The sequence below is a fragment of the Rattus rattus genome, chromosome 7 (genome assembly GCF_011064425.1).
Source record: "Rattus rattus isolate New Zealand chromosome 7, Rrattus_CSIRO_v1, whole genome shotgun sequence".
NCBI lineage: Eukaryota > Metazoa > Chordata > Mammalia > Rodentia > Muridae > Rattus > Rattus rattus.
This window is the reverse complement of record NC_046160.1, coordinates 109575286-109602371: the sequence shown is the minus strand read 5'-3', so window position 1 is coordinate 109602371 and position 27086 is coordinate 109575286. Positions and strand designations below refer to the sequence as shown.

General features: G+C 39.3%; 2 protein-coding genes and 1 pseudogene across 3 annotated transcripts in view; 2 read left to right on the top strand and 1 right to left on the bottom strand.

The window, feature by feature from the left end:
* Znf654 (zinc finger protein 654) overlaps nt 1–14256 on the bottom strand; it is a 64934-nt gene extending 50678 nt beyond the window's left edge. Inside the window, exon 1 of the mRNA XM_032908238.1 lies at nt 13988–14256. Coding sequence (XP_032764129.1) covers nt 13988–14173 — 186 coding nt within the window. The 5' untranslated portion in view covers nt 14174–14256. The remainder of the gene's footprint in view (nt 1–13987) is intronic.
* Nucleotides 14257–14585: 329 nt separating this feature from the next.
* On the top strand, nt 14586–22072 carry Cggbp1 (CGG triplet repeat binding protein 1). Of its 2 annotated transcripts, none has more exons than XM_032908236.1 (3): nt 14586–14780; nt 15321–15531; nt 18139–22072. In XM_032908236.1, the coding sequence occupies exon 3, from the start codon at nt 18158–18160 to the stop codon at nt 18659–18661; it is 504 nt and encodes a 167-aa protein (XP_032764127.1). In that variant the 5' UTR covers nt 14586–14780; nt 15321–15531; nt 18139–18157; the 3' UTR covers nt 18662–22072. The 2 variants fall into 2 exon arrangements, with proteins under 2 accessions (XP_032764127.1, XP_032764126.1); XM_032908235.1 differs by having other exon boundaries at nt 14587–14780; nt 18136–22072.
* Nucleotides 20294–24176, top strand: LOC116905339 (annotated as a pseudogene).
* The last annotated feature ends 2910 nt before the right edge of the window (nt 24177–27086 follow it).

Sequence of the window (27086 nt, the reverse complement as noted above, 5' to 3'; positions counted from 1 at the left end):
AAAATGCAAACTACTTCAAAATGTAAAAATGTTTAGGGATAAGAACTCTCTGCCTGTACACCCCCCCCTCCCCAAAAGAAAACAGTACAATGCACTTGGAGAGGCTTTCTAGTAAAAGTTAAATGCAAGTTATAGAGGATAGAGGACTCACGCAGTCAGCAGAAAGCCTGCTCTGCAAGCCTGAGGACTGAGTTCAGATTCCTAACACTCCCATGAAAGCTGGACACGGCAGCATAAGTATGTCAGTCTAGTGCATGACAAATGCATTTCCAGAGCTCTTTACCCAGACAGCCTGAGCTCCAGGATGGTAAGATCCTGTTTCAAAAATTAAGGTGGAACTGTGCATAATGGTGTATGACTTAATGAGGCAGAGGCAGACAAATCTCTGAATTCTGAGGCCAGTCTGGTTGACAGAGAAAGTTCCTAAGACAGCCAGAGCTAAATAGAGAGAATTTCACATCCCTCTTAAAAAAAAAAAAAAAAAAAAAAAGTTAAGGTGGGAGAGATTGAGAAAGACATATGAAGTTGATTTCTGGCCCCCACATGCATGTACACATACAGGCAATAAACTCTATGTATTCAAAGAATTGATTATGACTCATAAAGCTGAAAACAAACTTACTTTATATTTTTATATGATTTGGATATAAAGTGTCTCCAAAATCCTATGTTAAAATCATGGGTACCTTGACCTAACAAGTGGATTAATCCACTAATAGTTTCATAATCTAATAGCATTATTGGAGGTGATCACATTTTTCAGAGGTGGGACCTAGATGTTACCCAATTTGTTAATGATTGTATCTGGTCACTGACTCTCCCAACTGTTCTGCTTCCTAGCTAACATGAATTGAGCAGCTCTTTCCCACCAATCTTGTCTCAACTCCGGCCCAAAGTAATACAGTCAACCAAATCTCTAGTAAAAGGAGACAAATCAATTGAACAAATTGGCACTTTATTAATCAGTAGATGGGGTTAGGATTTTAGCTCAGTGGTTGAGCGCTTGCCTAGCAAGCTGTCAAGGGCCCCTGGGTTCCCATCCTCAGTCTTGGGGAGACAAGAGATTAAATTTGATACATTTTAACATCTAACTAGGGCCATTCAAATTAAAACCCAATATTAAACTTGAAAACTGATCATAGTGGACAGATCTTCAACTGAAGCACTACTGAAAAAAAGCAAGTTCTGTATTTCAATAAACTCATTAGCTACTTTAAAGTTCATTGTTCTTCCACCAGAAAAAGATCTTCAAATAAATAAATATGTATACTATAGCTATATGACACACTAGAGCTTGATGATAAACAATTTGATTTTCTTTTTTTTTTTTAAAGAATATACTAATAGTTGAAACAGAAACATTAACTCTTTGAGTCAGCAAATCCTGATGCTCATTGGATTTCTTAACATAACTCCAGATATTCAGATTAGAACCTGATACAATCTCAAAGAATTCTTTGGGGTATTCTCTCCTCATTCCCAAATGTTAAATACTTTACTATGCTAATATTTCTAGTAACTTTCCTCTCACCTTACTCAATTTCCATAATCACTAGTCTGTCAGGCCCTTAGGCATTCATTTTCTAGCTACCTACCAATGGCGTCCTTTTCTGGGTAGGCTTTCCTATATTACCTTCCCTTATCTATCTTAAAACATTTAAGATTCACAAAAACACAGCTTTGCTTTCATCTCTATACATGTTGCTCCATAAAATTGAGGGCTCCTCCCTCAAAGTCAGTTTTGGGCTGCACTACCTCCTTCCCTGGTAACTCTAAAAAGATAAACATATCAGCTTTGCCACTCTTGGGTCTCCTAGTCAAAAGAACAAAATACCTCTGGCCCTAGGTGGAGACCATGGCATTCTGATCTGTTCTAAAGATTAGAACATCATATAGCATTGCCTGCTTCTCTAAGAAGTAATCTAGCTAAGCCTGTCACTCAACTCAGGAGTTCAGGCCACAGGAAATTTGATTTACTTGAAAAAAATGCTAAGAAGAGAGGAAAAAGCAAACCTGTTCCCTTTTTTTCTCTCTCTTTTTCTCTAGTGGCCAACCCCTAGATGTACTGACCCTAACTCTTTAGGCTTGTTCACTGTCTCTGTAGTCTCTCCCTGTCTGCCAGGCAGTCATTTGCCAATCTGCATTGCTGAACATGCTAGCTTTCAGACTCAACCCAAGTAGCCTGGCTTTCCCTCCTCCTCCCCTCTATCGCCCTCCTTCTAGAAATTGCTAAGATTTATGCTTGTCTGTGTTGTTTTTTTCTCTCTCAAATGCTAGTTCAATTGTTATTCATCCTTTTAGTCCTTAACTGAATTCTTTGACTAGCAAGACCCAGTTCACACTAATAACATAAAAATGTGGACATCTCATCATGGAAAAACATGGATGACTAGACTCTGGGGCTCCAATTCTGTTAGGTACTGAATGAAAGTAATGAATGAATGGCCAGATTTAGTTTTAGTGGTGAGCTTGCTCAGGGAAGCTTAAGGCCCTGGTTCGGGTCCCCAAAAAAAAAAAGAACCAAAAAAAAAAAAAGAATAATGAATGCATATCTACTCTTTTTATAAACACAGGATTGCACACAAGAAACCAAACTAATATTTAAAAAAGAAACAGCTTTTGATATTCTCGTATTTGTATCTACTAAATTTTTGGACTTTGTTCCTATCTTGATTACAGTCTATTCATATTGCTTTAATAAATTTCAGCATTTGAGAGAAATCACACATCATAAATTTTCCCAGCTTCAACCACTATAACAACTTGCTATACCTTTGTATTTACCTAAGTGTTATAAGGCTAGATGCTTATTAAGGTGCACTCTTTAACCTCAGTATTCAAGGAGTAGAGGCATGGGGATCTCCATGAGTTTTGGGCCAGCCTAGTTTACATAGTGTTACAAGACAAACATAACCTCTGCTGGTTTAAAATCATCATGCATTTACATGTTGAACTAACTGATATCAAAGCCACTGCTGTTGAGATAAATAAATCTCTGTGTGCTTCATAGGGGACACAAAATAAAGTCAATCATTTTGCATGAAAAATTTCAGAAAGCTTAAATGTAAGCATTTGGTCTTTTCTTCCTTTCTTCCTTTCTTCCTTTTTTCTTTCTTTCTTTTTCTTTCTTTCTTTCTTTCTTTCTTTCTTTCTTTCTTTCTTCTTATTCCCTTTTCCTTTTTGTTCTTCCACATTTTAGTGGTTAGAATATTAGAATATGAATGTCCCTATAGGCACAAATATTTTGAGTACTTGGTCCCAGTTGGTTGTGCTGGCTGAAGAGGTTTAACAAGTGTGGCCTTGATGGAGGAAGACTATCACTGAAGAAGGGCTGTGAGAGTCAGCCATGTTGTTAGCTTGTTTTCTGCTCCTGCTTGCATCTGAAGATGTGCTCTCTCAGCCTCCTGTTTCTGCCCCAATGCCTCCTTCTTCTTGCATGCCTCCCTGCCATGTTATACTCTGCAACTGTTAGTCAAAATAAACTCTCCCGTAAGTTGCTTTGAGTCACTGTTTTATCACAGCAACAGGTAATATACACATTGATGAACATTTGTGGTTTTGGTGTCTTGTGGGGTTTTATTTTTATTTTTATTTTTTCATTTTTTTGGTTACTGTCTATGACATTACTTTTAATCAATAATGAATTTTAAATACTTTAATATAATCAAATAATATCCCAGACATAATACAGTTTTTATGTCTACTTGGTCAAGTCATCTGCTCTCTCAATCTTAGTTCTTTTATCTGTAAAATCAAAATAATAGCAGATACCATGAAGGGTAGCAAATTAAACGCATTACAACAGGCAAAGCAATTAGCAAACTTTCTGATACATAATTAACATGAGTAACACTGAAAGTGGGAGTAATATGTATACAATACATAAATGTATACAATTAGGAAAATCTAATAAAATGTACTGGATATTTTAAGCTGCTATAAATTTGAAAACATCTTTTAAAGTTTGTGTTCTAAAAACTTAATTAACATTCTGATGGTGTTTGGAATTGAAACCTTTCCAAGATACTTAGGGCTACATACATCATAAGGTTAGGGCAATCATGATAGCATTAGTAGTGGTTTGTGCTTTTAAAAACAAATCTATTTCGTTTTTTAAGATTTATTTTATTTATATGAGTACACTGTAGCAGTCTTCAGACACACCAGAAGAGGACATTTGATCCCATTACAGATGGTTGTGAGCCATCATGTGGTTGCTGGGAATTGAACTTAGGACCTCTGGAAGAGCAGTCAGTGCTCTTAACTGCTGAGCCATCTCTCCAGCCTACATTAGTAGTGTTACAGAGGGAGGGAAAGGAGGGAGGGGCAGACAGACAGACGGAAACAGAATATGAATCTAAATATGAATCTAGTATCCATGTTCCCTTGCTCTTGACACAATTTCTCTCATGTTTTGATTCAGTAATAGGTCCTAAAAAGATGCTGCAGCTTCTAGCCTTGTAACTATAGCTTCCAGAACTATTAAATTACTCAAATCTGTGGTATTTTATTTTAGCAACAGAAAATACACTAAGACAAATATTAAGTTTTCAGTACTGTAAGTATGTTTTAAATCATTGTCCATGCCAATCAACACAGGGACATTAGAGAGTATTTAGAACATTTAACCTTTAGAGTAGTGAAAATACCCCGATAATACCAACTTCAGTAGTAGAAATATATATTAATAAATAGAGTATACATGTATGAGAATAGTATTGATCAGCAATTTCCTCATAATTGAAAGATTCCTTTCTAGACTGAGGAAGTAAACAAACCAAAGGTCAGCAGACCTGAAGCTTACAAGATACATAAGTCTACACACAGTTAACTTCTACATAGAAGACTCCTAATAGCTGAGCTGTCTCCAAGTTGTGCAGGAATTTCCAAGGATACAGCCTTCATGAACTGTCACCATTGGGGGGCTGGGGGCTCAGGAATAAGCTATCCATATTACTCTTGCAAGAAACCCCGTTGCCATACTTGCTAAGTGACCTTAATATACACATTCTTAACCTTAATAAACTCTGCTCACCAAATTTGCCTTTGTTACTTTGGTCTGTCCCTGGTTCCCTATCTAATGTGAATGGACAAATAGGTAATGTATATAGACTACCAAAGAAGCCAGAAAACAAGCCTGTCCCTTTTTTTCTGAAAGTTTATTAGGTGATCAACTATACAGCCTATCACCTAATACTGAATGGGGGAGTTATATCCTTCATACCTTTATTGGAGCAGATGAACATTGATAATGAAAGGTATAACCTAGTACCTACTCTATATCCAATATCAGGAACTCAAATGATCCTCTGTATACCAATCCAAACTACCTGATCAAGCAGCTGCCAATTTAGACCTCTGTTCTTTCTCTCCAGCCCCACCCATACACTCTCAACAAATCAAATTTTCTGCAGTTAGTGATGAGTACTCTATATTCCTGAAACTTATCTAGTATGACTTCTGTTTCTTGATGTTCTCCAATAATTAACTCTTCTCAGACTTCATTTAAAGAATCATTCTTTCTTTGTTGGTCAATTGCTTTTAGAGTTCCTCCAGTTTCAGTTTTTAATTCCTTTTTCTTATTCCTTTCTTAACCCAGTCTGCATTTTCTCCCTATGTAAATTCATATCTCACATCAAATACCATCCATATAGCTACAAAATCCAGAGCTCCTTGCCAAGCTGGGATTTATAGAAGTCCGGCTTTCTGAACTCAACTCATATGGGGCAAAATACCTTAAATTTCATGTTCAGATTAAATCAAAGAATTTCAGCAAAGAAGTTGTATATAGAATCTTCAAACAGTTGTGGCTATTAGCCCCCTTTACAGTATTGTTCACCTTCTCCTCATGAAGCCTTTACAGACAAGTACATTAGCATCAACAGTCTGTCTACAGCAAAGATGGTGAGTTTCTATTCTTTTCTGATTCACAGCTAGTTCATAATGTATTAATCAATGTATTCAACTTTATAATTGTATATAACACATTCTACAGATCAATCTTTTTTCATATCATGTTGATACTACTTACTGCTTCACTATCAGCTAAGTCCCTCATCATTGCATATACCTGAATGATATTCAATAAATTAAATTATATCAGTTACTAATCTACTATAAGTTAATTTCACTGGATTTTGTTTCCCTTTTGCATTACTGGGAATTAGTCAGCTCTCTACAGCTAGTTTCTCTCCAGCCTTTTTTTCTTTCTCACTTTTCATTTTCAAACAAGTACTCACTAAGTTGCCTGGGGCTAGCTTTCAACTCCTTCTATAGTACCAGACAGGTCTCGAACTTGCAATCTATCTACTTTAGCCACTATTGCCTATATCACCAAACCCAGCAACACAGATTTCTTATATTTGATATCTAAACATACATATTCATACACACATAGATATATTCTTAATGATTATGGTTATGGACTACCAATAGTCTAGGTAAGCTGTATCATTTCATAACACCTGCAAGCTCCGCCTGAGATACTTTTCAAAACAAGGTAACTAGTGCTTATTTAGAAAGCAATGGTAAATATATGAAAGACTTTGTGTCAATAAATTACTTAAACTTAAGATTTCACTGGTAGAAGTAAAAGTAACACCTTTATTAAATTGCTAAATTAAATTATCTCTTCTCTACACCAAAGTAGGCTTATTTCACTTATCTTTGCAGATAAAATAAAATTTCATTATGTAAAATGATTGCACTTGAAAAGAATCTAAGCAAGAAAATAAAATACATTTTATCCTGTATTTTTCCTATATTTAAAAAAAAAGTATTTTTTTAAGAGCTGGGCATGGTGATGGACTTTAATCCCAGCATTCAGGAGGCAGAGGCAGGCAGTTCTCTGAGTTGGAGGTCAGCATGGTCTACAGAACAAGTTCTAGGAGAGCCAAAACCACACACACACACACACACACACACACACACACACACACGCACACACACAGAGTCTGGAAAAACCCATACAGAACTTTTCTAATAAAATTTGAATTTTAACAAAGAAAACCTAAGAAAATAAACAGGTGAAAGGAATAATAAAATTCATCCATAAACATACCAGACATACTTGTCTTCTGTGTGCCTATGAGGATTCAAAATCAAACCTCTACATGCACTGAGAAAAGTATACAACTGCTGTCAGGTTACGAATAATGTATATGGAAGCAAATGGATTTGGGGATTAGATCTAGGTCTTATCCATCGTACTAGGTATATGCAATATTCTAAAATCTGCAGAGTGGAAGGACCACTAAAGTGGACTGACTGTGGTAACATGAGTCTTTAGTTCTAGCACTCAAAAGTCAGAGGCAGCAAGATCTCTCAAAACACAACCTCATCTACACAGTTTCAGACCAACTAAAACTACATGGTAAGATCCTGTCTCAAAAATAAATGAATGAATGAATGAATGAACGAATGAATGAATGAATGAATGAATAAAAGTCCTAAATGAATACACCACTACTTGGTCTTAAGCATTTTGGGTAATCAGTATGCTTAAACAGTTTCAAATATGAACAAACATTCTTTACAAACATGACCTGGGGGAAGGGATATAGATTTTGTTACATGTAAAGGTTTCCATGCTATTTGTCACTGAAGGTATTCTCAATAATTTGCTGTTGTCATTAGCAAAACTAGTCTTCAACTATGAAAGTCAAACTAAAAATGTATTAAAGAACACGTAGGGGGTTGGGGATTTAGCTCAGTGGTAGAGTGCTTGCCTAGCAAGCACAAGGCCCTGTTCGGGTCCTCAGCTCTGGAAAAAAAAAAGAAAAGAAAAAAAAAAAAAGAACACTTAGACTAATTGTTTTGTTTTTTCTCTAGTTATTAATAGTAATAACTATTACTACAAATAAATAGCCTTCCATAAATTTTGCCTTTCATGAATACTTCAAATGTCTCTAATACTCAGGTTTTTGAAAACCATTTTTAAAGCCCACATTTTAAAAAACTCTGAAAGGAATGTATGAAGTAAAGTGGTGCACTGAATTGATTTTTAGCTCTGAACATTCACAATACAATAGTCCACAGAATTGGCAAAAGTAAGTACATCAGGGCAAATTACAGTCAATTCTTGCCTTCATCTTTTATATTTATTCTTTCTGCTATTGTTGTTTGTTTTTTCTAGACAGGGTTTCTTTCTCTGTGTAGCCCTGGTTGTTCTGGACTTTAGAAGTTATGAATGCCTCTGTCTCCCAAGTGCTAAGACTGCTCCTCTTTATAGCTATTCTTCACATTGAGCTAATTTTCAATGTAACCAATATTAAATGTAGCCAAATAAACACACATTTACTTCTGTTCACTCGCAAACTCAACTAAATTAAAATGTTTTTGTTTTAAAAGACCGACAGACAGACAGAGACAGAGACAAACAGACACAGACAGACACAGACACATATACACACTTGTGCACACACACATACACACACACACCACACACATTTAGGTAGCTAGGAAGTAGCTGGAGGAAGTTGTTCCTAGCTTGAAAACTGAGAAGTTGAAATCCAAAACATTAATGGAAGAGTTCAGGAACAAGTTAATCATGTTTTAAGGACTCCAAAATCCTGAGAGGGGGAGAAATTGAAGGAATGGTGAGGCACTACATACTTGTAAAAGTGGAAGTAAAAGGAGTGTGAAAAATCACAAAAGGGGAGGGACTAAAATCTTCCCCCAGATCTCCTTCCCAGGCAAAAATAGAACCTAACCCTTAATTATTTCTCTGGAGAGAAATGCAAGAAAAAGACTCAAAAGCAATGGAGAAATGACAAAAATTGGTATATATAAGAGTTCAAACTGGATGTACTCAATAACAAGAGAAGAGTAGCTCTACAACTAACTGATCACACCTAAAATTAAAAGGGGAAAAATCATAATTAGGCGTGTGTGTGTGTGTGTGTGTGTGTGTGTGTGTGTGTGTGTGTGTGTGTGTATCAGTTGCTAGCTCTGAAAAAATGGGGGAGAAAATATGTTTTTCTAAAAAGTTACCCCCAACACCTCTCACATAAAAAGCTGGTTGCTTCTATAGCTTAATACCTAAACTTGTTTTCTTCCTTCCTTACTAAATAGAATCTTAAGCATGAATTAATCATTTTCTTAAAGTTCTAACATTCTATGTGAATGGGGATGCCTAAATAAGCTGGACGAAACCCAGTGAACAGGACTTAGGGCAAGTTTTCAATTACCCACAGAAATACCCTGTCATGACATAAAAGTCAGGTTTGATAGCTGGAATCCCAGCATGTATACTGGCATATCAGATAAACTAGAAAGAGGATGGCTAAGAAAGAAAAGCAACTGTACAGTTATAACAAGACCACAGGGCCATCTCTTCACTAGCAAGTCAAAACATTTTACATGAGCAATATATTACTACATTATTTAAATCACTTAAATCAGGTCTGAACTTGCAGGGAAAAAGACTTCCTCATATTTAGGTCTTCTATATGACTTTTAAAAATACATACACTGATTAAAGATAAGTTAAGATGTCAATTAATAGCAATAATTAATAATAAAAATAATACATTAAACACCCTCAGAAACATTTCATGAAAGTATAATTATTGTATAAATTTTGCACCAAGATCAATATATCAGACCAACAATTTCTAAGTCAATTAATTTAAATTTCTTTGAAGAGAAATTAAATATGAAAAAAGAGGCAAACCCCTTTTCTGTTATGACCATGTCTTAGGTGTCTTGCATAGACTACAATTGCTGTTAAATCTTACTGAAGAATTATAAGGTACCTTTTGCTAAGAACAGCATTACCCAAACAAAAACCTAGCTAGCTACAAAGTAAAAATGTAAAGTATGGCAGGCTTTCTCACCTGGGTACCACTAACATGTCAGACCAGGTTAACTGTTGGTTGTCCTACACTAACCTTACCCACTAACTGTCAGTTAGGAAAATCTAAGACTGCTGAATGCCACTGGGAGGAAACAAAATTTCTGAAAACCCAGACAGCAAATGTAATTGCTTCACAAATCAGTTTCACTCATCAGCAGCATCTACCTATGACAATATTACAGAATAAAATTTAAAGATGATAGTATTTTAACATACTCTCTGCAGTTCATTATGGGATATAAACTATCAACTCCAAAGATTAGATTATCTCTAATGCCCTTCCTAAACCCACAGAGGATTTTGCATCATAGAATTATTAATAGCTTCTGTCTGTTTAAGCCTACCTTATGTATTAACTAACATAATTATATAGTTAACATAGTTAGTTATGTGTTAACTAACATAAGGGCTTTCTGTTCATTATATCCATTCTCTTGTTTTATAGCTTGCCATCTGCCTGGGGTGGCTGTCAATCCCACCACAGTACAAAATAGTTTTATAGTCTACTTTAACCTAACAGATCATTTCCAGATATGTAACTCATTAAAATGATTTGATACTAAAATTTGCTTAGTTTACTATATGTGACCAAAGTCAAAATATTACAGCTTTAGGAACTGAGTGAATGTTTCCTGCACCTAACAACTCAAGAGAAAAATAGTTTTTTACTACTATGGCATAATAAAGTATCCTTTTTAAGCTTTTTTTATTTTAAGTGGTGTGTGTGTGTGTGTGTGTGTGTGTGTGTGTGTGTGTGTGTGTGTGTGTGTTTTGAGACAGGGTCTTTATACAAAGTCCTGGATATCACTATGTAGACAGGGGTGACTTCGAACTCACCTGCCTCTGACTCCTGAGTTTGGAGATTAAAGGCTACACCACCAGTCTTGACTCCTTTCTTAAATCATATCTGTGCTTCCTGTGCTTCCTGGGCTTCCTGTGCTTCCTTGAGTACTTTCAGGATGTTTGCCCCCCTGCCTATCATTTACTTCCCATTACACTATCAAATCCACACCAGGCAATTCAATGTATGTGTTTTGTTTGATCACTTCAATTTGCTTTTTACTAGATATTGAAGTCTGAAATCAATTCCCATCTTGTTCTTCTTTTGGGATCTAAGAAAAGTTAACTTATTTTGGCTTCAAATTCTAATATGTTACTTGTTATCTGAAAGTTAAAGAGTTAACAGGTTCTTAGTAAAAGTTTCCTTCTCCTCCCTTCCATATCAAAGCAAATTAAGTATTAGTTAAGGCCCACTATCCTGAAGCATTTCCTGAGCAGATAACTAATATAACCCAAAGGAAGAGCTAATTAGAAGCAATTAGTCCAAAGTCTTTGTTTAGTTTTCCTTAAAAGAATTGTTCATTTCTTTCTCCTGCAACCACAGCTACTAATCAAAAAATTTTGATTCATATTTTCCCCCAAAAAGAGCCAAACTGTAGATTTTCTTCTCAATATCACAAGCAGTATACATAGTTCATATCGTTAGCTTTCTGTCACTTAGACAAAAAATTTTATATTATTATTTTATTAATCAAATAGTAAATTATCTCTTTTGAAATTACTCATGATTAGGTAATTTGCTAATTAGTGAAAGTTATTTAATATTACTATTAGTAAATAATAGAATCCTAATTGTTTAAAGAATTGAAATTTGGAAATTCAGTTATATAAGCCAGTTTTCCTTACTGGCAAATAAAACAATTAATAAACTCCTATTTTATTAAGTAGTAGATGAAATGTAACTTATTATATGTGATTCTTCCATTCCATTTAAAATATGTAAAAGATAATATATGTAAATAAAAATCTCATTGTAAAATAGAACCAGAACAGAAACTCAGAATGAGATCTATTACTGATCTCTAAAATAGATGGTTTCAGGGAAAAAAAATGCCATTTTCAATGTATGTCGAGATAACACTCATAATTTAGCTATGTAAAATAAAAGTTCATTGCATTTTTTCTGTTAAGTTTTATTCTTGGCTATTTATAACTTAGAATTTTATAAAATAGTTATTTCATTTGTTCTTAAAACATTTTAAAGTCAACTATGAGAATCTGATTTTGTTTTTGACTCAGGGTCTCATTATGTAGTTCAGGCAATTTGTGTGCCCCAACTCCCAGGTGCTGTCAAAGTTTTTCATAAGCTAAATGTGCTCATTTTTTTCTTAAAAAATTAATTTCAAGAAGAAATTTAGAGTAGGTTCTCTAGCACTCAAAGTTTTCAGCAATGAGGAGGCATTTGAGCAAGTAAATTAACACCACCAGGCCTGGGGTAGGGGGGCAATGTAGAACTCAATGGGAGCTTGGTTTCAATGTCCAGAGTGTGCACACACACACACACACACACACACACACACACACACACACACACACACACAGAGTTGGAGAGTTGGGGGCAGGTCTGGGGGTGGTGCCAGGCAAGGCAGAAACAGAGAACTAAGTCATACTTAAAAGGCCTGAAACAATAACATTTATTTCAGAATATATTTAAAATATCAAATGCATACTTATTTTTCTTAGTTTGAAGGTCCTAGGTTCATAGTATACAAATGTAATGATTGCTAAACATTAATCATGTAGTTATAAGACAAATACCCTCAAAATCAAGACAGTGAACTTTACTGAGCATCAATTGTCAAGATGAAACACGTTTTCAAGAAAGTTACTAGCTAGAGCCAGTGTTAAAGATATATATTGTCTATACCTAGACTGTTTCGACCTTCAAACCAATTTTTCTATGACATTGGCAAAAAAATTAAATTTACTCACTGGTAACTTATCCAAAAATATCAACTTACTCTTTTCTTAACTGCGTGGCAGGGCATAAAATGAAATGTCAACAAATTTAATGCCCACTCATGGTTCATTTTATTGCGCACCTGTGACCAGAATGAAATTAACCGCTAACTCATCCAAACCTTTCATGTATTTATCCAGCTAGCAACTATCCCAACTAAAAAAATTAAGTGAAGCACAGATGTTAAGTAACAGGTTAAGTAACAAAGTAACAGTTAAGAAATGGTAGAGCCAGGTCTGAACACTTTGTGCACATTAAGAAACATTTCTTAAAGGTAGTATTAAAAAAAGTATCTTTTTTTTTTAAGAAGCAAGAGTTGCGGATGCAAAAAACTTGTATTACAAATGTATGCAGATGAGAATGCAGATTATCCAAACTTTATCCCTAAACCCGTAGGTTGTTTCTATATTTACTTACAGTTAAATAAAAACTATATTCAATCCTAAAAGCAGTCGGAAGAATAAAGGAAGTAAATAATTTACTGTCACTTTTTTCCGATACTGAATTTAACAGACTAACCAAAAACATGTAATTTAAAGGCTGGGGGAGGGGTGGTGTAACCAGGGCAATAGTTTCAGGAAAACGACTTTCTCTGTGTGCAGTCAATTAGGAAACTGTGTTTGTCAGAGAAGGGGATCAAAAGAGGGGAAGATGACAATCACTCCAATAACGTCCCACACCGAAAAACACCCCCAACACCCACACACACACACACACACACACACACACACACACACACACACACACACACCTGGGGGATGGGGAACTAACAGTGGGTCAGTGCAAAGCCAACGGAAGAACTGGTCCCAGAGGCACCCAGTGAGGGAATGACAGGAGACCCTAGCAGAGGGGGAGGGGTGGCGATGACAGGAGGTCAGGCAGTGGGGTGATAGCATGCTTGGCGTCTCTGAAAAAGAGAATGCGGGGACCCGGGTCTTAGAGAAAGACAGGAGAGCTCAGCAGAAGTGAGAGGAACCGGGTAGTGAACGTGAGAAAGGCGGGACCCTCGGGCACGAAGAGGGTCTGCGTGAGGCACAGGCATGTCAGGACCGGCTTCTTTCCCGTTGACCGTCCAGCTCCCAGTCCACCCACCACCACAAACTCACTTTCTTCTCACCTCGAAGTACACAAGTCACCCCCCAACCCTCTCCCCGTCCCTATCGCCAAGCTTGGCGAGGTGCAGAGAGGGGACCGGGGCTTCCCAGACTCCCTCTCTGTCCCGCTGAAGAATCAGTCCCGGACACAGCCCAGATACCTGGGCCAGCAGGCCAGGAGCCACGCAGAGGCCCAGGAGCCCGGTGACAAGTCGGAGCGGCCGACGGGCGCCTCACCTGACAGAAGCGTCGGCAGTAATCCCGGCTGCTGATCCCGACGCCGCCGCCACAGCCGCTGCCGCTGGCTCCCCCTCTGCCGTCGCCGGCAGCTCTGAGCCCCACTGGGCCCGGGGGGGACTCCACAATGGCCACGAGCTCTTCTCCGAGGCGTTCGGCCTCTTGGTCGCTCTCTTCCTCCGCCATGAGGCTCTCGCCGCCCAGCGCGTACCCAGCCCCTGCGCCGCCGCCGCTGCCGCCGCCGCTGCCTCAGCTAACCTCCTCCTCCTCCTCTAGTTCCCTCCTCCTTTCCCTCCGCCCCAGCCGGACAGGGCCACTCGACTGGGCTCTACTTCCGGCTCCGCCCACCCACGCCCCCAGTTTTCACTGGAAGAAGGAAACCGCCAATCATAGGCATGCCCGCCCTACACTCCTATTGGTTAAACTAACCGTCTGTTTGACAGCCCTGCCATCTGTTGGTCAACACTACTCGGCGGTTGCTGAGGACCGCCTACGAGCTTTGCCATAGGGCGCGCCGGAGGACGGGGCGCGGCGGGGGACACGGCGGCCGCAGCGGGGTTCGCTCCGGCGGCGGCGGCGGCGGCGGCGGCGACTGCGGCGTCTGCGGCGGCAGGAGCAGCAGGAGCAGCAGGAGCAGCAGGAGCAGCAGGAGCAGCGGCGGCGGCCGCAACGGGATCTCCTTCATCCCGTTGCTCTGCCTTTCTTCCTCCTCTTTTCGTTCCGGGCGAGGGCTCGTGCACTTCCCCTAACGGCGGCCCGCTCCTACGGTCCCGAAGAGCTGAGAAGGCGGAAGGTGGGCTTGGCCGTTGGTGCGGGCGGCGGGTCGGGGCCTTCGGGCTGTGCGAGGGAGTCGGGGGCGGGGCCGGAGGCCAGAGGAGGAGAAGGGAGGAGACCGGCAGCCTGACAGCGACGGCCTGGGCTGGCGCCCGCCGCCCCCTCCCCTGGGACAGACACGGAGTCGGCCGAGTAACCGACTTCTCCGGTCCTCGGTGGACAGCTGGGACGCGGCCCGATCCCGGTCCCGGCCCGCAGGCGGGGTCGAGGCGTCCGGGCGCCTCCTCGGCCGGCGCGGCCGGAGGAGGCTGTCTAGACGTCGGGCTGCCCGCGCCCGCCTTCCCCGCCCCCACCGGGGCCTCGGGCCTGTGGAGCGCGCGGGCAGTGGGGCACCCGCCCCGGGGCGTGCGAGCGGAGCTGGCTTGAGGCTTAGGGATCGCGCACGGAAGGCAAAGACACCTGTGTACTGAGGAGCAGGAAACGCTCTGCCGCGGGCCTGGGCTCTGCCTTTCCCGCCCCTCCACCATCTTTTCTTTCTGTTTGTTTTTGTGTTTTACAGTAAAGGCATGACTTCCCGGCGCCGCAGGGAAAATAGGGTGCAAGCCCAGAAACTGTTTCCCCACCACCACCTGTTGAAAAACTGAGTCGAAGGCGTCTCCGGGTCTGAACAAACGGAAAGTCTCTAGGATTGGATGCGTCTGTAGTTTTGCATCGGAAAACCGTCACAACTTAATATCAAGGGGGAAAAAAAACACCTGGAAATTAAGCCGGTAAATATTCTCGACCTGAAAACTCAGGAGTTTAGTTTTGCACTAGTAAATGACTGCTTCGCTTTTGTTAGCTAGCTCTTGGCGCTTTAACTTAACTTCCTCATTTGTTTAAAATATTTCCGACCTATGAAAATACTTTAACAAGTAACCAACATCGCCTCTCTACGAGGTGGTTATTTGCATTGACAGTATCAAGAGCAGATCTTTCTAGTTAAAAGATCAGAAAAGTTCAGGCTTCACATTAGCACAGAATTGCAGATTCATTTTCTGTAAGTTTGTAGTCAAAGAAAAATTCTACCTGTACCCCCAGTTTTTCATAACAGCTTTGTTACTAGAACAGTTTTGTTTCATAGGTACAGAGTTCTTATGGAAATTGCAGACACTTGGAATGATAATTTGCTGAGTACATTAGGTGGGATTCATCATGATGTCTGTCTTTTCTGCTGTGAAAAACCCATACCCTAACACAGTATCTCACAAGTAATACTTGTGTGCCAAAGATTTAACAGGGCAGAAATCAGCAAAAAGTAAGCATGTGAAATTCTAGACATTTTGTGCCTTACAGAATTTTCATGAATGGCTAAGTCCACAGATTTTGTTCAACATACTGACCAAAGGTTGAAAGAATCTTGGTGTTGCCCAGCAAGTAAACTCTGTGGTTTGTCACTTTATTTATAAAAACTAATTCTTCAGAACATACTTTGAAGTATTTCATCACCGTGTTTATAACAGAAAATTATTCAGTGTAGTATCTCATGTCTTGATTATTATAAGAAGTTAACTCAGAGGCATAGTTCCAGGAGCGTAAGTCTTGCTAATCATTTGTTATCAAAGTGTACTTATTTTCTTGGGTTTCCAGTGCTTGTAATTTAATAAACCGATAGTCCATTGATAGTTTTCAGAAGTCTGTGGGACTGATGAGGTGACTCTGAGAGTAAAGGTACTTACTTGCCAAACTTGACAACCGTGAATGAGTCCACCACCTGATAGGAAGGGAGATCGAACTCCCTCTGACTGTCCTCAGCTCCAAGCATGGGTACTCACACATTTATACATACACAAATGTAAGAAGTAAAGAGCAGTCAGGTATGGTGGCACATATCTGTGATCCCAGCCAGTCAGATACTGAAACAAGAGGATTTCACATTGAAAGCCCCACTGGACAGCAGGGTTATTTTTCGTGTTTTGAGTTTTTGTTACTAGGCTAAATTTAGTATTAAGCTGCTTCTAAATGTATAGATCAATGGTTAATGGGAGATTCATTATTTGAATTTGGCTTTTTTGTTCCTGTTTGTGTTTCATTTTTGTTTTAATTTAGGTGTGTGTGTGTGTGTGTGTGTGTGTGTGTGTGTGTGTGTATTTGCAATGCTGAGATCAAACCCAGAATTTAGCTCATGCTAGGTAGTTGTTCTGCCACTACTGTACATCCAGCTGTTCATTTACATCAAGTTTTCAGTGACTTCCCAGCACATATTGAGCACTATGTTAAGGGAAATAAAAATTAGTCTTCAATGGAAATAGGAAAACAAATGTTAAAGAACATCCTGGCTTATCTTGACTATCACCTTTTAAAAATGTAGAGATATACATATATTAAAAAAATACATTTTTCCAGGCATGGTGCCCTATAGTTTGAGTCTCTTCAGGAGGTGGCAAAGATAGGTGTCTGTGTACACAGTGAGACTTTGCTCTTCTTTGGTTGATTTTTCTACATAGGGCTTCTCTGTGTTGCTCTGGCTGTCCTAGAACTCTCTTCATAGGACAGGCCTGCTTCTGCCTCCCTGAGTGCTAGGATTAAGGGATGTGCACCGCCAGGCATTGAGATCTGTCTGAAATAAGCAGTGCTTATTGTCAATTACATGTAGTTCTCACGTTGTAGAATCATTGTAAAGAGTTACACTTGCTTATGGTGTTTTCAGTTTTTACTTGCTTTTGTCTTTGGAAAGTAAGTTTTGCTACCAGATTTGAACATAGTTGAGTTCTCAAAATCACGTTCCCAGCAAGAAAGAAAGCTCCTTAACTTGAACACCTGTCTAACTTGGGCAAGATTAGTATTCTTAGTACTCTGAATGTTTGCTATGATTGTGATTTTCTAAATGATAGCCACATTTTGAATACTTTGAGAACTTCTTCATGAGTCTAATTTATTTGTCATAAAAATCAAGGTATTGGGATCAGTAGGATATGTGCTTCCTATGCAAGTATGTGGACTTCAGATTCCCAGCAGTATGTATCTATAATCCCAGGTCAGGGTTCAATTAGAGAAGTTATTCAAACCAATAAGGTGTACACATAGACATATGCCACATACACACAAATGTCAAGAAATAAACCTTGCTGTATACTGCTAATTTGCTTTAGTTTTTGTTTCCTTGACTATTTCAGAAAAGGTTTAAAAGACATACAACCTACAAATTGAACTAAGAGTACTTGGAGGATAGGATCACCCAATTAAGTTTGGTAGGGTTTTGGGTTTGGTTTTTTTGGGGGGGGGTGCATTTTTTTTAATCTTTACCCTTAAAGTATTTATAATCCTACCTTTTATTGTTAATCACTTCTAGAATGAACTGTTAGCATAATACCAACATCTTTCTCTTGTCTTAGAAGAGCCTTATCCAGAGACAAAATGGAACGGTTTGTCGTCACAGCACCGCCTGCTAGAAATCGTTCTAAGACTGCTTTGTACGTCACCCCTCTGGACCGAGTCACTGAATTTGGAGGTGAGCTTCATGAAGATGGAGGCAAGCTCTTCTGCACTTCTTGCAATGTGGTGCTGAATCATGTTCGCAAGTCTGCCATCAGTGACCACCTCAAGTCAAAGACTCACACGAAGAGGAAGGCAGAATTCGAAGAGCAAAATGTGAGAAAGAAGCAGAGGCCCCTGGCTGCGTCTCTCCAGTGCAACAGTACTGCGCAGACGGAGAAGGTCAGTGTTATCCAGGACTTTGTGAAAATGTGCCTGGAAGCCAACATCCCCCTGGAGAAGGCTGACCATCCCGCCGTCCGAGCGTTCCTGTCTCGACACGTGAAGAACGGAGGATCCATACCTAAGTCAGACCAGCTGAGGAGAGCATATCTGCCTGATGGATATGAGAATGAAAATCAGCTCCTCAACTCACAAGATTGTTGACAAGGCAGTCATGACCATTGTGATCAAGATAAATAATGTGGAGTATTAAAGTTAATGTGTTGATTGTGTGGTTCATTTTTATATTTATTTCATTTTAAATCATGTGATACAAAATAGTTTTGCAATGTGTATATAGTTGCAGGCAAAAGAAAGAAACCTCACTGCAAAACTTCCTGCTAATTTTAGTCACCGATGGTATAAAGTAAAACTTAGCTAGGAGTGTATTAGGCTATCTGAAACCTGGTGGTATCTTTAAAACTGATGGATGTTCTCCTGAAATGTTTGTGCATGGAAGAACTTCCCTGCATTGTAGCCCTGTTGCCATGTATGATTTTACTTTTTTCTTGGAAAGTTACAAAATTATTTGGATTAAGAACTAGCCGAGAAAATTGAAGCTGCTGCCTCTCACAAGACCTTAAAGAAGTTCAAATTCTTTTCAAAATAGAATAGAAGGCCGGAAATGCTTTTAGAGCTTGAGATCTCGGAGAAATGACTGCTCAAATTACATTCTACTTGTGCGTGAAATAATAGCCTAACCTTCACTTCCTCAAGGTCTCTTTTTCTCCTTTTTAAAGACATGTATTTAGTAGCAGCTTCAAGTGACCAAAAGACTAAAATCGCTCTTTAATGTCGTTGCCAAAAGCTATGGGGATTTTGCAGTGATGAGATTTTAGTCTCGAACTCTGAACAAAAATTTTCAAACCATAGTTTTCACGTTAAATATCATCCTGGATTTGCAAACTTTTTTATGTCGTGGTATTAAGACTACAGGACTGATCTTTTAATTTAAATACACTGTGGTTCCAGTTTCTCTTTTTACAGGGACTTAGTTACATTTTGGCTGACAACAAATAAGAAAATTTCTTTCTATACATTAATTTTTCCATAAGATTTTATAAGAGTTTATTTAGGTAAATAGACTAGAAATGAAATTTAGTTTCACTTTTACTACTTTGCCTCTGGTGATGCAGGTTTTAAAACTTGGATGCTAAACAATCCAGAAAATGAGGCAAGAATTTTATAGTAAAAATAAAGCAGGATGCTGAGTCAGGAAGTAATCAGTTCTGTTAAAGGTCAACCATGTTTAGGTTCTCTGAACCTCACTGTTGTGTAAGCCTATTAGAAGTCATTTAGCTCAGATAAGTCCTCTTCATCAGATCTGAATTATATTTTTTAAAATTTTAGTAAGTGAAGACTTAGATTAGAGCTTTAATATTAAAACAAATCAAATAGTTGAAAACATTGAAGTTATATTTCTATTTTAAATCAGTGGCAAGATGCCCTGTGTGACTTGGAGTTATCTTTGAGGTCATTGTGCCGCAAATTTCCATTAAACAAAAAGCCAAAGTTAATAGAAAAAATAATTTGTGAGGTTTGTGTTTTGATTTTTTTTTTTTTTTTTTTCTTTCTACACAGGGACTTTCTATATAGCCCTGGCTTTCCTGGAACTCACTGGAGGCTAGCCTTGAGACTTACCTGCCTCTTTCCCTCCTGAGTGCTGGGATTAAGGGCGTGTAAATCACGCTGAGCAATAATTTGTGTTTTTAAGAACAGCTTGTCTTACAGATTTAACCTTCCCAATTCAGGTTGTCAAAATGACCACTTGCTTTGTTTTTATTTTAAAAGCCTGCTATGGAAGAAAAAAGAATCAGTTCTAAAAAATTGCAGTTTCTATTTTCTCATGTTTGGTTATATTCGTGTAGCATATAAATGCCTAGTAGTTGTTTACTAACTGCAGTTGGTAAACACAAAGACCAGCAGCAAAGTAAACAGTGACTGATTCCACTTCCTTAAGGAATTTGCAGGCAACCTTGTTTAAATTGCCTAAGAGGGTAGGAAATCTAAGCAACTAAAATAATTGAGTTTTGTACCACTATTTTCAGAAGAAAAACGATCATTTAATTATTCAGGATTCCATGTAATTTGGACTATTCCCTATTGTCTGGGACTATGCACTGTCAGTAAACTTGGCAGAACAACTTCTAGTAGTCCAGTAACATGTTTAATGTTGCACTAGGAAAATAATTCACCTTTGCCTTTCTTACAGTTATTACTAATTTCACAGTTATTTAGTTCCTATAGAACTGTTTTTCCAGGCTTGCAACTAATTCCATTTTTGAATATCTAGGGGCATAGTTCATTCTGTTAGGGTTGTATCATGTCCTTAGAATGAGGTTTCCATTCCCTTGGGGGAAAGTTAGTATCAATGTTTTTTCACCGATTATGAACATTTGTTTTTTGGAACTGGTTAAATTTTGTCTCATAGATAATAACCGGTTATTGTAGCCTGCACAAACTGGTAAAGATTTGCAAAACTCTGATTGGCATGTTAGGTAACATGAGAATGTCTAAGGCGTGTGCTATGTGAGAGAAGCAAAGTGAATTGTGTACAGAAGCTTCAATCTTATGTAGTGGTAGGATGATGCTATACTATTGGAACAATAGCAGCTCGCTCTTATTAATTGGATGCATTATCACAAGCTTTGTAATGTTTCATTTATAAACTGCTTTCAGCACATGATTACCTATTAATGTTTTCTCAGTATTGTAGTATGTCTTCCAGACCCTCACTGTATCCTGACAGTAAATAGTTACTAGCTTGTTGAATTTCCTGTTGGTTTCTTTTTCATTATCTGTGGCATATAGCAAGCCTGAAAGATATTGTAATCATTTTTTCTTTTACAGAGTAAGAACTTAGATTGCTTATGAAGAGCCTATATAGTTATTTTATCCATTATCTTTGATTAAGGCTTTCTAATATTATTTAGTAAATGTTCCTTCCAGTTATTGCCTGTGGCCCTACTGAATTTTGAGGGACCAGAAAACTTTTAACAAGTAAATCTTACTGTTTTATACAGTAAATTTGTCTGATTGCAAATGTTCATAAGTTGGACATGCAGTTGGCAAGATTCCCAAGCTGAAACTTTGGCCTGAAAGAATGTGTACATGAATGTTAAGAAGTACATAAAAGCATTTTAGTTTAACGTGACCTAAAACAAAGGCTAGAAACAAGTTTTCATTTGGTTCTTAGTCTTTGTAAGGGCTCTCTGTTTAACTTACCTCAACTGCCATTAAGTAAGGGTAAGTCACCTTAAAATAACTGGTTAACATGGAAGGTTAGTTGTAGTCTCCATCCCAGCTTGCTTTGGCTTTGGTCAGCACTGATGAAATGTGAAGGGGCTATTCTAAACCTTGGTTGATCTCAACCCATACTCCAGGCTGCTGAGGTAACTACAGTCCTTTACCTAGTGCTATTCTACTTGTATCCAGAATACTGTATTAAAATTTTACTATGTTAATTTTCGTACTCCTGTGCTTATTTTTTACTTTTGCTCATGCACGTATTTTAGTATGAATGTGTTGCTTTTTTAAAAGTTTGTGATATTTAGAAATAAATTGCAAAAAAAAGTTTCAAAAGTTTTTGAAATCCTATTTTGTTTTTCATAATTTCAAAGTTTTGTCTATTGAATTTTGATTTTCAACCAGTCATTTATTTGTAATGTTAACCTTTTAAGCCACGGAGACATCTAGGCTTCAAACTGCCTTTTTCTTCCAGAACACTAGGCAGTGGGCAAGTGCACTCAACATTTTAATGGGAACACTGTACTTCTACAAGTATTATGAAGGGGCTATGATATAGTTGAGTGGTTACCCCACATCATATAGCTCCACTCCAGAGGATCTGATATTCTTAAGGACTTGTCAGACACCAGCATGCAAGTGCATATAAATTCACACGGGTGCACATATATCTTTAGAAATGTCGTGAACATCAGTTAACCACAAGCAGAATTGGTTCTAAATGGGTGTGTATGTGTGTAAAAGGTCTTGTTTACCTCTTGTATGTTTTCAAAACTCTTCAACTAAGATAATAAGATTGTCTTTTAAATTATTACGTGGTTTGGCATGCCCCTGCCTCCACTCACATCTGTGCAAGAGAACAATGAACTAATATGGTGTTTTATTTACTGAAACCAAATGTTAGAAAAGCTCTTAGGGATCAACCCATACTATTCAGTTTTCTGTTGGAGAACTGTCTTCAGGTTTTCTAAAGAACCTCAGCTTGTTAAGACTAAAGTAATTAGTAAGCAATGAGCCTCTCCAATGTGGCCGATGCTGTATATGCTATATATGACATAGAGAGATGTCCCCTCAGGACTCAAGTGCAGTGACATGCTGCAAGAAAATAGGTCTTTGTTTCTAGGCAACTGACTTGTTTTTTAAAAGCCACAAGAATTGAATATCTGCAGAAATGTATCTTTTAGAGATCTGGTATTCTATAACTTATAGAATACCAATTTCCAATTAAAATCTATCAAGCAGTGAAATTGAAATCCTTACAAAGAACCTGCCATAAGAATTTTAGCAAATTGTGCACAAGAAAGGCTAATCCTCCTGCCTCAGCCTCCCAGGTGCTAGGATGCATCCCTTCTCAAAGTGTGGAGTCCACTCATGCAGGCTTCAACTGATGGCAATTCTACTTTCGACCTCCTGACCCTGCCTCAGAAGAAAAGTTCAGGGTCGGCTCTGATTCGGAAACAGGAGGTGGCTGCTGCATGGTCACACCTGGTTTATGGGGTGCTGAGAATGAATGGTTTTCTGAGTACTAGGTAACCCCAACGCTGACACCCACATGGTAGCTCACAACCATCTGTAATCCCAGTTCCAGGGGATCTGACGTCCTTTTTTTGGTCTCTGGGGACACCAGACACACATAGGGTAAAAAAATAATGTTTAAAAAAGAAAAATAAACCGGCATGGTAGTGCTTGTCTTTAATCCCAGCACTCTGGGTGCAGAAGCAGGCGGATCTCTCTGAGCCTGGTCTACATAGTAATTTCCAGGATTGACAGGGTCACATTCACGCAGAGAAAGCCTGTCTGGAAAGAAATTAAAAAAAAAAAAAAAGAAGGAATCTTGATTGTTTGAGTTGAGCAGATAAGACCCCAGTGGAGAAAGCTTCACTGTCATGACCGAGGGTACATGGTGACCCAGGATGAGCTGAACCAGACACTCGAGGAGTTCAAGGCGCAGTCTGAGGACAAGCCCAGTGAAGGATGACCAAGGCGCACAGACCTCACCATGCCGGTGGCCCACAATGTCGACCCCACAGACCAGATGTTTGTTTTTTCTCCAGAGTAGCCCAAGGTGGGCATCAAGACCATCAAGGTGTACTGCCAGCGCACGCAGGAGGAGAACAGGCACTGATCATGGTGCAGTAGGGCAGGACACCCTCTGCCAAGCGGTCCATTTGTGGACATGGTCCCTAAGTAGGCACTGGAACAGTTTCTACAGAAGGAGCTGCTCATCAATATCGCAGAACATGAGCTAGTCCCTGAGCATGTAATCATGACCAAGGAGGTGACCGAACTGCTTGCTCGGTACAAGCTTCTTGAGAGCCAGCTGCCCAGAATCCAGGCCCGGGGACTCTGTGACACAGTACTTTGGGATCAAGCAAGGGCTGATTGTGAAGATCATCTGCCCCAGTGAGACACCACCTATCGCTTGGTGCAGTAGCTGCAGGGGAAATCTAGCGTTCTGGAGACTGAAGATACTTTGGGATTAAACAAAAACAAAAACAAAAACAAAAAACAACAACAAAAAAACCCCAAAACAACAAAAAGCCAAATGTGCACAAAGGCCAAACCCTTAATTGACTGTTCAGTCTCAAGAAAGACACGAGTATATGTAGACAAATACTCATTAATGATTATCATAACCCAAGCCCCCGGGTATATGTATATCGTAATAAATGCTCAAAGTTTTCTAATTAAGCATGAAAGCAGTACTTCGCTTTGCACTCTGTCTTGCTTCCTCCTCTCCACATCCATTAACCGTGCTATTTAATACCTACTCAACAATAATAATAATGATGTGGGGCGGGGGTTGGGAGCACTTGCTGCTCTTGCAGAAGACTTTTAATTCCTAGCACCCAAAGTAGGTATAACTCCAGTTCCCCGAACTCATCGCTCTTCACCATCACAAGCTCTGCATGCACAGGGTGCACATAAAGAAAAGCTGTCCAGCAGCAAACCACTGAACTGAGAACGGGACCCCCGTTGAAGGAATCAGAGAAAGAACTGGAAGAGCTTGGGCTCGAGACCCTTATGAACAACAATGCCAACCAACCAGAGCTTCCAGGGACTAAGCCACTACCTAAAGACTATACATGGACTGACCCTGGACTCTGACCTCATAGGTAGCAATGAATATCCTAGTAAGAGCACCAGTGGAAGGGGAAGCCCTGGGTCCTGCTAAGACTGAACCCCCAGTGAACTAGACTGTCGTGGGGAGGGCGGCAATGGGGGGAGGGTAGGGAGGGGAACACCCATAAGGAAGGGGGGGAAGGGATGTTTGCCCGAAACCGGAATGGGAATAACACTCCGAAATGTACATAAGAAATACCAAGTTAATAAAAAAAAAAAAAAGTTTACTCTATAAAATTGGAAAAACATCTTAAATAAATGGATGATTTTCTAGTTGCAAAAAAAAAAAAAAAGAAAAGCTGTCACATGCATAAGAACAAAATATTAAAAACATAACAATGTATAACAATACATTCTTTTTAATCTACTAAATTCCTCCTTTTGGGGTGTTTCCTATAAATGCAAATAGCACGTGTAAAATATATGTAACAGGAGGCATTAGGGGGAAGGGGGAGGGGGGACAGTATGCTGCCTAGAACTGTCTTAATTAGTGATTGATGAGAGAGGGCCCAGTCCACTGTGGGTAGTTCCATTTTCCAGCTTGTGAGCCTAGGTCTTATAAGAAAGCCTGCCTACCTGGTACACCTGGAACAGCAGAGGAGAGCTGCATGCTATCCCCTCACCTCCATCATCTGGCCCAGAGAATTGTCTACCTTCCCCAAAAGGCCTGCAGGGCCCCAGGAACATCCAGGCCCATGGCTCTGCCTGCCTCCCTCAGGAGTCCTGCCAGCATTAGGAACATTCCAGTCAGCAACAGGGACAACCAGATGGCTTAAGGCCAGCAAAAGAACATAATCAACCAGAGCCAGGGCAATAAGAGCCCATCAGAACCCAGCTATCCTACCATAGCAAGCAAGCCCTGGATAGCCTAACACAGCTGAGGCACAAGAAGATGGCCTTAAATCAAAGATGATATAAGCCATTAAAGACCATTGAAGAGATTAATAAACCCCTTAAAGAAATACAGGAAAATAAAACCAAACAGATGAAGGAAACAAATAAATCTGTTTAAGAACTGAAAAATGGGGGCTGGAGAGATGGCTCATTGCTAAAGAGCACTGACTGCTCTTCCAGAGGTCTTGAGTTCGAATCCCAGCAACCACATGGTGGCTCACAACCATCTGTAACGAGATCTGATGCCCTCTTCTGATGTGTCTGAAGACAGCATCAGTGTGCTTATATATGTGTGTGTGTGTGTGTGTGTGTGTGTGTGTGTGTGTGCGCTTAAAAAAGGAACTGAAAAATGGAAATAGAAGTAATAAAGAAAATATTATCTGAAGAAACCCTAGATAAGGAAAACCAAGGGAAAAGAACAGGAACTACAGATGCAAGCAACACCAATAGAATATAAGAGACAGAAGGGAGAAACTTAGGTGTGATTGAAGAAATCGATATATCTGTCAAAGAAAAGTTAAATCTAAAAGTTCCTGACACAAAATATTCAAGAAATCTCAGACAATATGAAAAGACCAAGCTTAAGAATAATAGGAATAGAAAAAAGGAGAAGATTCACAGCTACAAGGCCCAGAAAATACTTCCAACAAAATCACAGAAGGAAATCTCCCCAACGTAAAGAAAGAGATGCCCATACAAGAAGCTTTCATGTACCAGATAGATTGGACCGGAAAAACCCTCCCTCCACATAATTATCAGGATCCTAAATCTACATAACAAAGAAAGAATTTTAAATGTGGCAAGAAAAAAGGGCCAAGTAACACAGAAAAGCAGAGCTGTCAGAATTACACCCTACTTCTCAACAGAGACTCTAAAAGTCAGGTGGTAGATGTCTACACAACCTAAGAGACCACAGTGTCAGTCCAGATTACTATTCTGAGCAAAACTTTCAATCATCATGCATGGAGAAAACAATAATCCATGCTACAAATCTAGCCCTACAGAAGAGATACTAGAAGGAAAATTCCAACCCAAGGAGGCTTACTACTCCCAAGGAAACACAGGAAATAAATTACCTCACCAGCAAAACCAAAGGAAGGAAAATACACACACACACACACACACACACACACACACACACACAGAGAGAGAGAGAGAGAGAGAGAGAGAGAGAGAGAGAGAGAGAGAGAGAGAGACTATCATTACCAACATCAAAAGAACAGGAATTAATAATCATTGGTCATTAATCTCTCTTAACAATAATGGGCTCAGTTCCCCAGTAAAAAGACAGGCTAACAAAATGGATCCATCATTCTGCTACATACAA

Coding starts and splice junctions, on each gene's coding strand:
- Cggbp1 (XM_032908236.1), top strand. CDS start 18,158: ATGGAACGGTTTGTCGTCACAGCACCGCCTGCTAGAAATCGTTCTAAG.